A 16,276-nucleotide genomic window follows, 5' to 3' on the forward strand; every position below is an offset into this window, starting at 1 on the left:
CTGCACCCACCCCAGGCCCAGCGAGGAGGACAGATGCTCAGGGCGGTGAGCCCCCTGATGAGACCAAGGGCTCCGCCTGCATACCCAGCACCGTGAAGCAGCGCAGCACCTCCTTCTGGTTGCTCATCACCAGTGGGCTGGATGACTCCACAGGCACGCAGATCTGTCCAGGACAGAAGACAGTCAGCGGCTGGTGGGGCTGGAGAGGGACATCTCAAGCTTCCAGGAAGCTGCAGGTCCTTGGGCGTGCTCACCTGGGTGAGGAACCCCTGCCTGCGCCCAGACATGCTCTCAGGCCCTGAGTGATGCACAGCTGGCCCTCCTCCTACACCCCACCCCACCCACTGGCAGCCAGGTGAACAAACTCCCCAGACACACTTCCTGATGAGGAAGGGGACAGCTCCCCACTTTCTCCGGCAGCACACGTGAGCACAGAAAGCGCTGGAGTCTGTCCATTCAAACTGAGAAAGAAAGGGAGCTGCCCTGGCAGGGGTGCAGGCAGAGGCTGCATGCAGCTGTGCCCCTGGGCCCCACTGCACCTCTGTGGGCAACACTCTGGGGCTGAGCTTTGGGTGGCGTCCCCGTCCCCACTCGGCCTCCAAGGTCCCAAGAAAGGACCTGCAGGGCTCTGAGGGGACCCTTGGGAAAGCCCAGCATCCCAACCAGGAAGGAGACGTGGTGCAGGGGCCACAGGCGCCACCTCAGCCTGGCCCTGCCAGTTCCCAGGGGACCGGAGCAGGTGGAGCAGGTGCGGGCAGAGCCACCAGGCTGGCTCCAGGTCCCCAGGGCCCTGCTGCCTGCTCCCGGGGTCACTCAGTGACCCACGGAGCACCTCCCACCAGGGCCTGGGGCCAGCGAGGGAGCAGCTTGGAAGCAGACACTCTGGCCCACCCCAGGGAGCCTGCGGAAGATGCGTGAGGTGCTCAGAACTCCACAGTGACTGGAGCACAAACCGCTGCTGAGTCCAGGTGCTAAGGTTTGCAGTGATCGATTAAAAGGTGATAGATCAGAGAGATAACTAGTGACGAGGGCATTCACCTTGAGAAAAGATAAAACTAGCTTTTCACTCTTCCTCTAAAATACACTCCAGATGATTAAACAGTATAGGGGAAACACTGTTGCTGCTGCTAAGTCACTTCAGTCGTGTCCGACTCTGTGTGACCCCATAGATGGCAGCCCACCAGGCTCCCCCATCGCTGGGATTCTCCAGGCAAGAACACTGGAGTGGGTTGCCATTTCCTTCTCCAATGCATGAAAGTGAAAAGTGAAAGTGAAGTCGCTCAGCCCTATCCGACTCTTAGCGACCCCATGGACTGCAGCCTACCAGGCTCCTCCATCCATGGGATTTTCCAGGCAAGAGTACTGGAGTGGGGTGCCATTGCCTTCTCCATAGAGGAAGTGAGAGAACCTAAAAACTCACTGCAGAATTGGAAGTATACTTTTATAAGTACAGCAAAACCTGGACTGTATAAAGAAAGATAAATGATGGCTTTAAAAACTTAACTAATGTTCCATGGCAAAAAAAAACCATACACAGAGCCACAGATAACAACAAAACAGAAACAAATATCTACATACATGACACAAGACTGTAAATAACTGCTACAGACCAATATGAAAAAAAACACCCTAAAATCAACAGAAAAACAAGACGTGAATGGAAAGCACTAAGAAAAGGAAAGAGCACACTTTTCTAGCTTCTCAGCTTTTCCACAAATATTCCCCTTTTAAACCCCGCCCCCCTCCCCACAGATTACAGTTTTTAGTTTCAGGCCATCACTTTGTATTAAGTAAATAATACTCCATCTCTCTTTTTTCCTCACTTTTTTCCCAAGTTGTAAACTTTTTCTCCACAGAGATCTTAGGCATTCTTCGCTAGGTTAATTCCCAGATACTTTACAATTAAGTTTCTGTTGTTATTGTAAACACCTTTTTTTTTTTTTTTGGTACTTTCTAGCTGGTCACCACTGACGGGGAGAAACACTCTTGATTTTTACAGGTTGGTCTTGTAACTGGCAGCCTTGCTGAACAGAGTTCTAGGACTTGTAAATAGATTCAGTTCTTGTATGAATGAGCTTCTAGATGAGTGCATTGACTATCCAGAACAAATACCTGCTAGGAGCAGACATGGCAGGGCCCACAACAGGCAGCCCTGCCCAAAGGGCTGTGCCACCTCGATGAGCATGGGGAGCAGCGGCCCGCTAGGACGAAGGGTGGGCAGGCGGCCGGGCGAAGGCAAACCACAGGTCTGTCCTGGATCCTTCCCTTCTGCTTCTCTCCTCACAGAATTCAACGCAAGCCCTGCTGACAAGTGACTGGGGCCCCTTCCTGCTCTGGACACTAAGGGAAGGTGGTCACTTCTATCCATTGTGATGCAAACTGTATCCATCACATGTATGAGGCATGCTGATGGGTCAGGTATTTAAAATTTACCAAGTAAGAGAAGTTCCTTTCCCATCCTGGTTGCTAAGAGTTTCAATGACAAATAGGTGCTGAACTTCTTCAAAAGCTTTTTTTGCATCACTGAGATCAGAGAGAACCTTCCCACAGCCCCTCCCACTGGGCCCCGTGTGCAGCGAGTACAGGGTGGGCAGCCAACTCTCCTCCGCACAGACCCTCATGCCAGCTCACCCGCTGGCGCCCAGACTTCTCTGTGTGGTCCTGACTTGGAGTCAAGACCAGCCCCACAGAACCTGTCAGGCAGCTCCAGATCCTTTTCTCATTTCCAAGCCCACCTGTGTGAGGTGGAAATGGGCTATCCCTCAAAAGTCTGTAAGAGGCAACCTGAACAGCACTGGGTCCCGGGTTTGCTGTCGGAAAGGAAGGGCCTGGAATGTGGTCTCCATTTCTTTACTGGTTTAGTCAAATTTTCTATTTCTCTTCCACCAATTGTGACATTTTAAAGATTTTTCTAGGCATCTATCCACTTCATAATTTTTCAAGCTCATCACGGCTGAGGAGCCTCCTGAGGCCCTTTCTCCAGCAGAAGCTTTGGGCTCTCCCCTTGCCGGCCTCAGCTGCCAAGGTGGCTCCTTTGCTCTGCCTGAGCCCTGACCCTCGGGGACCTGCAGGCAGCACAGACGCTCCCCCTGCCCTGCTGGCCGCCTCCCCCCCCTCCTGCCCTTGCATGTAGGGCTGTCCGGTGCCCCACTGCCCGAGTCAGTGTACCCCCACGGGCTGCACCCAGATGACTCGGGAAGCCCGCAGAGGTCCACCTGGCTGGATCCCCGCCCTGAGTCTTGCTCCCTGGGCCCCTCAGCAGGCACCCCCATAGCAGGAGCACAGCGCCTGGCCCCAGCCTGCTCACAAACCCCTCCACCAGCCCACCTGAGTGTGCAGAGCGACAAGGAGAGAGTCAAGCTGGACGTCCAGAGTGCGGCTGCCCACGCTCACGGCTGCCTCCAGGATCTGGCCGAGGCTCTGCAGGGAGGAGCGGCCTGTCAGGATCTCCTCGCCCCCAGCCCCATCCCACCTGGCTAGGAGAGCCTCCCAGCAGGACACCACCCTGGGGCTGGAGCGAGGAGGGAGCAGTGCCAGGAAGGGGGCCCCGTGAGGCCAGGGGCCTGGCTCTCCAGCTCTGCCCGCAGCCCTCGCTGAGGCTGACAGCCCACCAAGGCCTCAGCCACGGAGGCCCGCAGCCACACTGTGCACACCTTGGACACGTGGACGGTCTCGGCGTGCTTCTTGTAGAGGGCGAGCACGCCGGGCAGCAGCTTGGGGAGCTGCTCCTCCAGCTTCTCGCTGGGGAGCAGGTGGCTCATGGGCCCCAGGGCCTCCACCACTGCGAGCCGCAGCTAGAGGGGGCAGGGATACCGGTCAGTGGTGGGGGCACAAGGGCAAGGAATCCTCCACCACAGACCTAGAGCAGAGGCTCCTACGAGGCGGAGGGAGTGGGCCTGGGGAGAATTAGGAGCAGCCAGGCACCTCCCTAATGCGTGGAGGCCCCAAGGTGGGGGTGGGGCCTCAGCAAAGCAGCCCAACGCTGTGAGGACCTGCAGGGGAGACCCCACAACACAAGGCTCGGCGTGGGCGGATGGACACAAATCTCTACCGAGATCCTGCGGGATGGCAGAGGGCCCAGGGGTCTGTGGCAGGACCTCCAGGCTGGGGAGGGAGAGGGTGGCCAGCAGGTGCGGCCACCAGTCCCCACCCACAGAGCGTACCTTCGCTTCCCGGCTCTGTAGCCACTGGTGGAAAAGGATGTCGTAAGCACCAGAGATGTCTGAGGCAAAGGCGTCCTTTCTGACTGTGGGGTCTGGGGCCTGATCCAGGTTGGCCAGGTACTCCAGGGTGCTCTCACTGAAGCGCTGCAGAGCTGCGGTGACCCCAGCGGTGAAGCAGCAGGCATGGTCACGCTGGCTCTCACGCAACCCCTCTAACATCCCATGCCCGCCTGTGAGACACCCTCCTGAGCACCCCGGCCAGGCTCAGGACTACCGGGTGGGGCGGGAGTGAAGGGTTCCCTGACTCTTGCCCTTCCCAGAACCTGGAACATGACTTTTCTAGAAATTCAGTCTCTGCAGATACACTAAGTTAAGACAAGGTCACGGTGGGGTGGGGTGGGGTGGGGTGGGGTGGGCCCTAACCCACCAGGACCCTTTCCTCGTAAGCAGACAGACATATTGATGACGGAGGCAGACAGTGCAGTGACGCGGCCTCAAGCCCAGATTGAGAGGCACCTCCAGACACCAGGGGAGCCTGGAAGGACTCTGTCCAGAGTCACAGGTGAGCGGCCCTACCAACAGCCTGCTCTCAGACACTGGCCTTCTAAGCTGTAGAAGACAGCCCCATTGTCTTAATCCCCTGATTTGTGGCCCTGTGTCACAGTGGATACCAATACATGACCAACCTCTCCCAAATGCCACCAGGCCACCACGCCTGCCTGCTCTGGTCTGTGGTGCCCACCTCTCCTCTCACGGACACATATACCACATGCTTTCAAGGGCTGCTGTCCAAGATGGCATAGGACCCCCAGGACACATGCAGGAAGACCCGGTATGTGAGCCTGGGTGGGGGTGCGGTGCTGAAGGTGGGGAACACCAGCCTGGGCGGGGCTCTGTCCATGCAAGGGACAGCGCTGTGGATGCCCAGGCAGGGAAGCCGGGGGACCCACTTAGGTGTAGACCTGTGAGTGGTCAGCAGGGCCTAGACTGTGGGTCAAGGGAGACAATGGGACCACAAAGAGTCAGAGGCCAGGACCTGGCCACACAGCCCCACTGAGGCCTGTGCAGTGGAGGAGATGAGAACCAGATGGCTGGCAGCGGTGTTGGCTCACAGCTGGCCCCGAGGCCAGAGCCCACCCCTAGGATCTTGACTGACAGGACCACGTGCTCCAGCTCATGACCTGGACCACTTGCAAGGTTACTTTCTCAGCTTAGGCTTTGCAGCCCAGCCCTCTGCCTACAGGAAGGCAGCTACGATCACAAGCAATCAGAGAGCATATAGGACCCCCCCTACCCCCGGGGCCCACAGCGGGAGGCCTGCGTCTGGTTGTCCTCCCACTGAGGGTGCCTTCGGGGGAGGGGGTCCGCTTAGGTGGGCCCTGGTCCCTGCCTGCCACCCCAACCCCTGCATCCCCCTACTCTTGCTCCTTGAGTTGCTCAGACTGCTTGGTCAAGCTGACCAGGGCTTTGAGGTACCCTGTGTGGGAAGGGCTTTCAGGATAACAGGACATTACATGGTCAGAAATAGAACCACCCCCGCCCTGAGTTTCTTACCAGGTTTGTGATTTTAATCAAGGACACACGTGCCTCAGGTAAACGAGCCACTCAGGCCCCTCCCCAGCCTGCTTTTCCTTATTCCAGAAGCAAACACCAGGTTTGGGCCTCTCTCTCCACACACATGCACAGTGTTCCCCACGTACCCCAGGCCGGAGCCAGCCTGTTCCATCCACCCCTCCAGACCCCCGTGGCTCCGAGCCCACCACTCCCTCCATGACCAGCTGTGTTCTGAGTTAAGGACCGTCTGGGGTTGGAGTCCGCTCGTTCTCCAGGCCCAAGTCACTGTGGCAACCTCCACACTTCTTGCCACACATCCTGAGGCTCCCCCAGCCTTACCACACAGGCCACACACTTCCGGATCCTGGCTTCTCAGGGAGCCTCTCTACACCTTCCTGCTCAGTGAGCCTCAGGGCAGGGAGCTGACTCTCAGTGGTGCCTTCCGCTGGAAATTTCTAGCACTCTCCCTCAAGCAGAAGGCAAGCCCTCGGCATTCTCCTGACCACCTGCCCTGCGGAAGCTTCCCGAAGTGGGTGCAGGGAGGGCCTCTCCATCTGGGGCAGCTCCCACCGCACCGCCCCCTCCTCTGCTTTCTCTGTTCCTTCTATCCAGGGTGATCATCCAAGACTGGCTTCACAGCTTCACTCGCTAAGTCTTTTCTTTCTCTTCTGTTTTCCGCATACTTGCATTTTTGGCTCTATCTTCTAGAGGATTTCCTCAACACTTCCATTTCTACCTTTCATTTTCATCATGTTGGTAATTCCCAAAAGCTTTATTGCATTGTCCAAACGTAGCTTCTTCAGAGCAAAGTGCTTCTATTTCATGAATGCATCTTCTCTCGTCTCGGTGAAATATCAACCAGATTTCCTCTCCTGCCTGTTTTCCCCTCCCTCAACTGTCTGCTTCCCCTAGTCTCCCTTTCTGTTTATTTTGCTGCTGTCTCTCTCATCAGACCTTCCTGGTGGGCGGTGAGCTGTGGTTGCCTGCCGGCGCTGGCAGTGTGTGCAGGCCAGCTGAGCACCTGTTGTCTAGGCCCTGTCCACCCACCTCTGGGGCCCTCCTCCCCGCCCTCCCCCTGCCTGGCTGCAGCATCCTGTGAGCTGGACAAGAACCTCTTAGTGCACACACGCTCCTGTTCTGGGTCCCATGGCCCACCTGGGCCACCTTCCTGCACAATGAACACAATCCACCCAGAATCGGAGACTGCCTGGAAGAACAAGAGGTCCCAGTCCTCTTGTGGCCCAACCAGGCCACGGATGGGCTGACGTGGACCCTCCTGGCCTGACTGGAGGCCGCTCCAGTGGGTAGGACCATGCTTCCCTCAACTGCAGACCTGGAGCACTGTCTGTGGCGAGGAGCACACACCTCAGCCAGAGGGTGGCTGCAGGCATTGTCTGCTGCCCCAACTAGCTCTTCACACACGACGTGGCAGCCAGGTGAACACTGTAGGCCTGCAGCCTGTGGGGGGCAGGGCCTCCTGCACAGGGCTCTGCAAGTCCTGGAGCGATGCCAGCACTTCCGAGGGCAGCTGCCGGGCCAGGGACTAGCCCTCAGCTCCAACACAGGCTCTCCTTCTCCCTCCCGGCCAGGATGAGTGCTATCCTTGGCGCTCTTTTCCCCCAGCCCCCACAGCTCTGCCCAGTCCCTCCTGTGCCCGCAGCTGGGATGAGTGCTGTCCTTGGCGCTCTTTTCCCCCAGCCCCCACAGCTCTGCCCAGTCCCTCCTGTGCCCCCAGCCGGGATGAGTACTGTCCTTGGCGCTCTTTGCCCCCCGCCCCCCAGCTCTGCCTCGGTCCTCTCTGTGTCCTGCCCCTGCACTCTGAGCTCAGCAGTGATTCCCACCCAGCTGCTCAGGGATCCTGTTCCAAGTCCCCTTTTCAGCAGAAACCAGGTCAAAGAGGGTTTCAGTCCAACAGCCTGCTATCACCCGCATGTGGGAGGGGCCCTCAAGAGGAATGCGTGGAACAGAGAGAATGGGAACGCGGGGGCTCTGAGGGGCTAGAGCTCTTCCTAGAGTCCCTGAGAGCTGGGGAACCTGAACCCAAAGCCACCATTAACAGGTGGGCTGCAGCCCAAAGCCCTAGGCCCCAGATAGGAAAGTGCCCTGGTGTGCACAGAACAGGCAGCTTCACTGGGACTCCTCTGCAAACACCAACTCTCTGCTCAGCTACCAGCCTCTCAACCCGTCTCAGTGTGGCCACAGCCTAACCACATCCCTCTAGCCTGGCCATGGGGGTGGAAGCCCAGGACCTCTAACAGCCTGGGCTGGGGATTATAAAGGGCCCTTAGGGCTTCCCTGGTGCTCCAGTGGTTAAGAATCCGTGTTCCAATGCAGGGGACTTGGGTTTGTTCCCTGGTCCAGGAAGATACCACGTCTCGGGGGAACTAAGCCTGTGTGCCACAACTACTGAAGCTGGGGTGCCTAGAGTCCGTGTTCGACAATAAGAGAAGCCACCGTAACAAAGAGTAGCCCCTACTCTGCACAACTAGAGAAAGCCCTCGCCAGCAACAAAGACCCAGCAAAACCAAAAATGCATGCATGCATGCTAAGTTGCTCAGTCATGCCTGACTTCTTGTGACCCTATGGACTGTAGCCCACCAGGCTCCTCTGGCCATGAGATTCTCCAGGCAAGGATGCTAGAGTAGGTTGCCGTACCCTCCTCCAGGGGATTTTCTCAACCCAGGGATCAAACCCACAGTGACAGGAGGGTTCTTTACCACTAATGCCACCTGGGAAGCCCACAACCAAAAATAAACTATTTTAAAAAGGGGATCCTGTCTTCATGGGGCCTCATGGACCTAGATGTTCCCTCTCCCTCCCCTCAGTAGCAGCTGTCTTCCTGAGACTGGAGGGGACACTAGAGACACCAGGAAGCCGAGGGACAAGAACTGTGTGCAGGCCACTAGAAGAGGCCAGGCTCCCTCAGGCCCCATCTTTCAAGACCCTCTGCTCCCCCCTATAGGAGTGCCCTCCTGCCCATCAGGAGTCATGCCATGAGGCGCTGCCCATGGCACACAGAGGGTGGGAGAGTGACCACTCCCAGGATACCCAGGGAAATGTCACTCTGCCAGCGCAAGCAGGGAGAGAAGTGGGAAGGAGCTGCAGCTCTGGTCAGTCTCCTCCTGCCCCCCATCAGGTGTCCAGGGCTCAGGGAAATACGGCGTAAGGTTCTGGTGGGGGTTCCCCAGCAGCAGAGAAAAGCCGCCAGACAGCAGAGGTCAGGTCTCTACCTGCAGCAGTGCCCGCTTAGCCCCCACCTGCATCACCCTTCCCCTAATCGTCCCACCATCCTCCTACAGCCTGAAGGCCCCCCAGCCCCCCACAAAGGAGCACTGGGAACAAAGAACCGCCCCCCAGCTGTGGGCAGGCCACACCCACCCATCACCCCGCAGAGGCCCTGTCTTACCACAGCAGAACACCACTTTCATTGAGTCGTGCTTGGCTGCGCCCAGCATGGGCAGCATGGTGCTGAGGATGGACGTCAGGAAGGGCACCATGCCAAACACTGCAAGAAGGGGCACGTCACAGAGGCCCGGGGCCATCCCCATCCCGCCACACACCTTAAGCTCTCTCTGCACAGCCTGGGGCACATGGTGGAGCAACTGGGACCCGAGGAACCGAGGTGCCATCCTCAGAACCTCTGAGCATGTGGGCGGAGGGGTGGGGCCGCCACCTACCATTGGAGACGGAGAGGCTGGCGAGTGTGTGCATGGTGCAGGGGTGCGGCAGGAGCCCGGGCTGGAACTTGCTCAGCAGCTCCTCCATCACGCTGCTGATGAACCGCCTCCCCACCGCCACCAGGACGCTGCTGGCGGCTTGCTGCCAATCAGAGACCAGCTCCTGTCCCCAAAGACCTCAACTGACACGCTGACCAAAGGAGGCAAACCTCACCCATCCTGAAGGTGCCTAGGAGGAAAACTGGACACTCTGCCTTCAGTTCCATTGGAGGACCGGCCGCCAACGTTCAGGACGCTCTGGGGCTGCTGTGAGCAGGGCCCCAGGCTGAGCCCCAAGCCCATGCACACCCTGGTGCTCCTACATTCACCCTGAGAGCTTGGGGGCACTGCCTTCCACTTTGGTTTCCATCTGAGATGGCGGGGTGACCCGCCCCACCCCACAGGGGCAGTCAGTACATAGGACCAATGGGCCAGACCTGAGGCAGGCAGACACAAGCCCATGTTCTCAATGCACGGGGGAAGAAAACAGCTCCCTGCCCCAACCAGGGGCAGGTCAGCCAGGCCAGGGCAGGTATACCCCACACCTTCACTTTGGTCATCTCATTGGAGGCCAGGAGGATGATGGCCCTGGCCATGTCCTTGTCCAGCTCGCCGATGTGATCGCTCACGACTATCTCCATGGCCCTTAGGATCATTGTCCGGTATGGATGAGCTAGCTGTAGAGAGAGATGGTGGAGGAAGGACCGGGACTCACTTGTCTCTCATGGCTCCTCCCCAAGCTCAGGAATGAGCCCTGGTCTCCTTAAACTGGGACAGTGGTGGGGGTGGGGGTGGGGGGGGGGGGAGGGGCGGGAAGGGGCCCTGCTGGAGAAGAGGGGTCATCAAACTGGCTCAGGAGCCCAGGGCCCCTGTCAGGACTCAGCTGTCCAACCCTGAAATGGCAGCTGACAGATGAGAGCCCAAAACTCAAATAAAAACGGTCTTTTGAGACTGCAAGTCTAACTCCTAGGAATGAGCCTAAATTATGCACTGTGGAAACTGAAATTATGTCCCACTACAGGGAGATAGGAGTGTCACAGAACCCTGCAGCTGGGACCAAGAGAGGCAGAGCTGGCACAGCCTTTGGTGCAGTCTCAGCAGGGCCCGACCAGTGGAGTCTATGGTTGGGCAGGAAGCAGAGGCCCAGGCCCGCTGGGCGACGCCCTGTCCCAGATGCGAGCACGTATTCTGCTTACCACGGGGACCCAGGCCCTCTCTCACTAGCTGGTAGATGAGAGGAACCGTGGACTGGGCCTGCACAAGGGCAACTGAACACTACAATGCCAACCACTCGGTCCCCCACAACGGGACCAACCCACAGGACAGAGTGGGTCACCTATACTGGACTTGCCGCCTCAAGGGGGCCTGGACTTGCCAGTGCGACTTTCCACCTACAGCAGCCTGGCTGCATACTTCAGACCCACCTGGGCCACTGCCCTGCAGGCCCCACCCCTCACCAAAGGCCCCGCCCCACCACAGACCCCGCCTCTCGCCACGAACCCCACCCACAGGTCCCATCCCTCACCACAGGCCCCTCCCCGCAGGCCTCACCCCATCCGCGGAGTGAGGAGCAATACCTTTTCGTGCAGCCGCAGGTGCTCCTCACAGGCGCTAAGCACCTCCGCTGGCTGCGACTCTCCGAGGGCGCACAGGGCGCCACATACCTGCTCCTGCACCCGAGGGTCCTTGTCAGTGATGGCGTCCAGCAGGATGGTGGACAGCCCTACAGTGACAAAGTCCGATGGCAGGGTCAGGCCCGGCCCCGGCCCACCGCCTGGCTCAGCCTCTGAGGACTCAGCCTCACCGGCCCGGCCTCTGCAGCCTCAGGCGCACACACCGCCCCCTCCGTCCACCATGCTCTGGCCAAGGTCTCTGGGACCCACTGGCTGCCTGCTCTGAGGTCACTCTGGCCACCTTTACCCTGACTTCCAACCCAGGCCACGTTTTCTCCGCCTCTCCAGCCCGGCTGGATCCGAGCTCCTATAAAAAGCAGGCAGTGTGGGATCAGCCTCATGAAGCCACTCCAGGAGGACCTCTGGCCCACACTCCACCCTGGACCATGCCCTAGGCAAAGAGCTGGCCCTGGCTGCAGGTAGAGAGGCCAGTCAGAGTGAACACTGGCCCTGGGGCTTTTGTAGGCAAGGAGGAAGGCACAGCAACTGTCCCCCACGGAGCACAAACCCACTCTGTCAGGCAAATGCTGCCCCCCCAGACTGAGCCAGCGTCGGCAGAGACAAGCGCTTCCTTTTCTTTTCTAATGAAACCTTAAAGAAAGTGTGTTCAAGCAGCCGTCACTCCTCCCAAGTGCATTTACTCAGAAATCCGCAGCATGCCGCGGAGGCCAGCCAAGGGGCCACACTCACTCTTCACGTAGGTCTCACTCATCACTGTGGCTCCAGCTTCTTTTCACCTCCTGGTGTGAACATGGACGCCTCTCTTCAGACCTGGAGTCACCAGACGTGCAACAATTAATTCACTGGCCTCCTCAGTTTACGAGCAGTTAGTGTATTTGCGTAAAATACAAGATCAGAAGGGGTTCGTCTGGGAAACGGTCTCTGCCACAATCTGGCTGGGTGGTGTGCAGAGGACAGGCGGCACCCGCTCCACCCCAGGTGCCGGCAGCCCCGCCGCCATGTGTTTGGCCCACAGGGGCTCGTCCAGGCTGGCCTGCAGAGGGGGCCAGGCCAAGCGCGATCACCACCTCCACTGACAGCATCTTCCTTCACTATGTGCACATAAGGCCTCGTGCTGCTGACGGACTGTGCAGAGAGGGACACCCCTCCCTGAGGACCAAGAACAACCGCCTCAGTCACTGCGTGGCCGGGACCCCCCACTTCCTGCTGGCTGAACAAGACTGGATAGGCAGCTCAGGGATCTGGTGGGCTCTTTGGCGTCTGAAACCAACCATCCAAACAGCTCACGGGATTTGAGAGTTGCAACTTTCAAATATCGTGTGTCTCAAAACACCACTTGCAACAGATGGTCCCAAAGAATAAAGCCCATGGAATACGCAAGTGCCTCTGCACTTCCCCCACGTGGTCACAGGCTCCGACAACCGGTTCGGGACTGCTTTCTCACACTGGGGTCCTCTACTTTCTGGGCACCACCTTCATTTCTGGGCACTGCCCATCCAAAAAAGGGTGCAGGTAGAGGAAGCAAAGGAGACAGGCCTCCAACTGCTCCTGAGCAGGAGGACACACTCACTTGGCTGCAGCCACATGGGAAGGGGCAGTGAGAGGTGTCTGATGAGTGCGGGGATTACAAGTGAGAACTCTAGATGGAGAAGGCACCCTGGTCCAAGGCATTCATCCATCCCACCAAAACCTCAGTGCAATGACAGAAAAAATGCATGTTTTAAAAGAACAAGCCCACAAGGGCGCTAGAATACAAGAACAGATAAAATTAGCAGACCAGACACTTCCAGGAATCCCAGGCAGACAGAAAGCAGATGGAGAAGACTGGTTTGAAGCTGGTGGCATCAGCAAGGTGTTTCCCCCTTTTTCCTGGAAAGCATCTAAAGATAACAAGGAAAACAAGAAAAACACATATTCCATTAGCAACAGAGCAAGGAGGTAGCACCACCACACACACACACACACACACACACACACACACACACACACACACACACACACACACACACACACACACACACACGTGAAGGGCTGGAAATGCCATAACTGTCAGGCAGGTATGAAGGTGCTGGCCGCAGGCTCCACAGAGAGCCATCAGGACTCTTCTCAGAGATAGGCACCCCTGTGCATGGAATCTACTTCCTGAGATCCTTGGGCCAGTCTGGGTTATGAGCACGCAGCCCACTCCTGGCACAGGGGCTTCGCCTGTAAAAAGCCACAGCCACCCATCTCCATGGCCTCAGAGAAGATGGGTTGAACAGCTCCAGCTCCACAGTTTGGAGCATCCTTCATACAAATGCAGACAGCTATGCACACCCTTGTGGCTCAGAGGTTAAAGCGTCTGCCTCCAATGCGGGAGACCCGGGTTCGATCCCTGGGTCGGGAAGATCCCCTGGAGAAGGAAATGGTAACCCACTCCAGTATTCTTGCCTGGAGAATCCCATGGACGGAGAAGGCTGGTAGGCTACAGTCCATGGGGTCACAAAGGTTGGACACGACTGAGCAAATTCACCTCACCTCACCTCATGCACACCCAATGGCACCCCACTCCAGTACTCTTGCCTGAAAAATCCCATGGACGGAGGAGCCATGGGGCTGCAGTCCATGGGGTCGCTAAGAGTCAGACATGACTGAGCGACTTCGCTTTCACTTTTCACTTTCATGCATTGGAGAAGGAAATGGCAACCCACTCCAGTGTTCTTGCCTGGAGAATCCCAGGGACGGGGTCCTGGTGGGCTACCGTCTATGGGGTCGCACAGAGTCGGACACGACTGAAGCGACTTAGCAGCAGCAGCAGCAGCATGCACACCCAACTCGAGCAGGAGCAAACACAAACATAAGGGACATCAGCTCCCAGCCTGCCTGGGAGGAATGGACCTATTTGCCGTCTCAACCCAAACAACTAAAAAACTGAATGAAACACATGGAACCAGAGTTCTCAAGCTGATGGGCATCAGGAACAAAGGGTGGGAAAGCCTGTGATCATGCCAGCTCATCACCTGAAGGGCATGTCCAGCTGAGGACACCCAGAGCAGGCCCAGGAACAACTCGGGAGGCCTGGGTCTTGCTGGAGTCCACAGGGTCCAGTACCAGGGAGACCCTCAGAGGCCTGCAGAGGGTCCCCAGTCACTCAGCTGATTTACTGGCCAGCACAGGGGCAGCAAAATCATGTCCCCAAGGATGCCCATGTCCGCATACTCAGCACATGAGTATGTTACTTAGCTGGCAAAAGGGACTTAGCAGATGGGGTCAAGGGCACAGACCTTAAGGCAAGGAACTCAAGATTATGTGAGCGAGACCTGCCTTAGTTCTTAAGAGCAAAGAACCTTTCTCAGCTGCATCAGAGACAAGAGATGAAGAAGAAGGGAGGAAAAAGGACAAAGCATGGGAAGAACACCCACTGTGGCTGGCTGCACAGATGGAGGCAGGAGGCCAGAAATGACCCAAGGCCAGGGGGAGGAACTGCCCAAAATGATTAGCAGAAACAATCCGTGGGGCTCACAATGAGCCAGGAACAGGCCTCTCCCTGGCAGCAGGGGAATACCACAACTCTCAGCGTGCTGGGAAGGGCACTCAGGAGGGTTTCAACTCAGTAAAGAAGTAAAACTAGGGCGTTCCCTAGGGGCCCAGTGGTGAGGATCCCAGGTTCACACTGCCATGGCCCAGGTTCAATATCTGGTTGGGGAACTGAGATCGTGCAAGCCAAGCCATGAGGGCAAAAAAGGAAAAAGAAGAAAAAAGTAAAATGCCATTCTGGTTTCACCTACCAAAGCTAAAAGCAAGACCTGAAAGGATCAAACCGTTCCCAAGTAACTTAGACCAGCCCAGCACAAAGCTTGAGAATAACAAGAGGAAAACAAAATACCACGCACCAACAAACAAATATAAGAAAGAAAAATAACAGTGTCTGGCATCCAATCAAAAATGACCAGGCATGCAAAGAGGCAAGAAAACACAACCCAAATTTGCTATATGGTTAAGAAACTCAAATAGGGGCTGTGTATCAACCTAGAGGAGTGGGATAGGGAGGGAGATGAGAGGGAGGTTCAAAAGGGAGGGGATATGTGTATACCTATGGCTCACTCAGGTTGAGGTTTGATAGAAAACAGTGAAATTCTGTAAAGCAATTATCCGTCAATAAAAAAATAAATTAAAAAAAAACAACAACACACAACCCATAATGAGGATGAATCAGTCAATAGACACTGGCCTGGAAATGGTGCAGAGGAAAGAATTACTATATAAGACATTTAGATTACAACTGTATTTCATATATTCTAGAAACCACAGGAAACACTAAGTATGTTAACATAAAGAGGCTAAAGTAAAAGAATGGCAGAAGAAAAATGAGGCTGATAATAATCACAGAAAAGCTGGAGGGGCTTCCTTGGTAGTCCACTGGTTAAGAATCCACCTGCCAATGCAGGGGACATAGGTTCGATCCCTGATCTGGGAAGACCCCACATGCCTCAGGGCACTTAAGCCTGTGCAACACGACTCCTGAGCCTGTTTGCTGCAGCGACCGAAGTGCTCGTATCCTAGAGTCCAAGCTCTGCAAAAAGAAAAGCTACTATAGTGAGAAGCCTGCACACCACAGCTGGAGAATAGCGCCTGCTCGCAGCAACTCAAGAAGGCCCATGCACAACAGCGAAGACCCAATGCAGCCAAAAATACATGAATAAATAATTTTTTTAAAGCTGGAGTGACTATATTAATATTAGATAAAGTAGACTTCAGAGACATAGCAATTATTTGTTTTAAGATAAATCGCTTTTTATTTGGAAAAGTGTATGTTTAATAATTGACTTCCTACTGGTTCAATCAACAGTATGCAAGCACTTGTACACACCCAATAAAATATTTCTGAAGCTTGTGCTTGGTCATCAGTCTGCTCTTCTCATTCTCCAGAATGATTTAAAATCTTAACTCATTTTAAGAGTTTTAAATGGCTCCCACACTGGCAGCTGCCCAGAATGATTCACCATGATGCAGCATTCTGCAAATGAGACTATGCTGGTCTCCCGACACGGAGGCTTGGCCACCAGAAGCAGTCCTGGACCTTCTGAAACCTGTACTACAGGAAAGGTCCTCTCCTCCACTTTCCTAACCAATTCTTCCAGTTGGCAGTCACCTTCCTGTCAACTAGATTGAGATCCTCATGGGTTCCCTAAGTCTTTCTTCACCCTTACTCATCTCTGTATTTACTACT

General features: G+C 56.1%; 1 protein-coding gene across 11 annotated transcripts in view; it reads right to left on the reverse strand.

Moving 5' to 3' along the window:
* Positions 1–16,276, reverse strand: part of MROH1 (maestro heat like repeat family member 1) — a 51,571-nt gene that overhangs the window by 24,610 nt on the left and 10,685 nt on the right. For 7 of the 11 annotated variants that reach the window (XM_060419935.1, XM_027973317.2, XM_060419934.1 and 4 more), the window contains exons 2-11: positions 12,845–12,947; positions 11,797–11,877; positions 11,011–11,156; positions 9,979–10,110; positions 9,395–9,557; positions 9,124–9,222; positions 4,164–4,315; positions 3,654–3,794; positions 3,328–3,420; positions 85–163 (exon numbers count right to left, since the gene is read on the reverse strand). In XM_060419935.1, coding sequence (XP_060275918.1) covers positions 85–163; positions 3,328–3,420; positions 3,654–3,794; positions 4,164–4,315; positions 9,124–9,222; positions 9,395–9,557; positions 9,979–10,110; positions 11,011–11,156; positions 11,797–11,818 — 1,027 coding nt within the window. In that variant the 5' untranslated portion in view covers positions 11,819–11,877; positions 12,845–12,947. Of the gene's footprint in view, positions 1–84; positions 164–3,327; positions 3,421–3,653; positions 3,795–4,163; positions 4,316–9,123; positions 9,223–9,394; positions 9,624–9,978; positions 10,111–11,010; positions 11,157–11,796; positions 11,878–12,844; positions 12,948–16,276 lie in introns of those variants that run through there. The other 4 variants (XM_042253914.1, XM_042253915.1, XM_042253916.1 and 1 more) reach the window with 2 other exon arrangements.

The sequence above is a fragment of the Ovis aries genome, chromosome 9 (genome assembly GCF_016772045.2).
Source record: "Ovis aries strain OAR_USU_Benz2616 breed Rambouillet chromosome 9, ARS-UI_Ramb_v3.0, whole genome shotgun sequence".
NCBI lineage: Eukaryota > Metazoa > Chordata > Mammalia > Artiodactyla > Bovidae > Ovis > Ovis aries.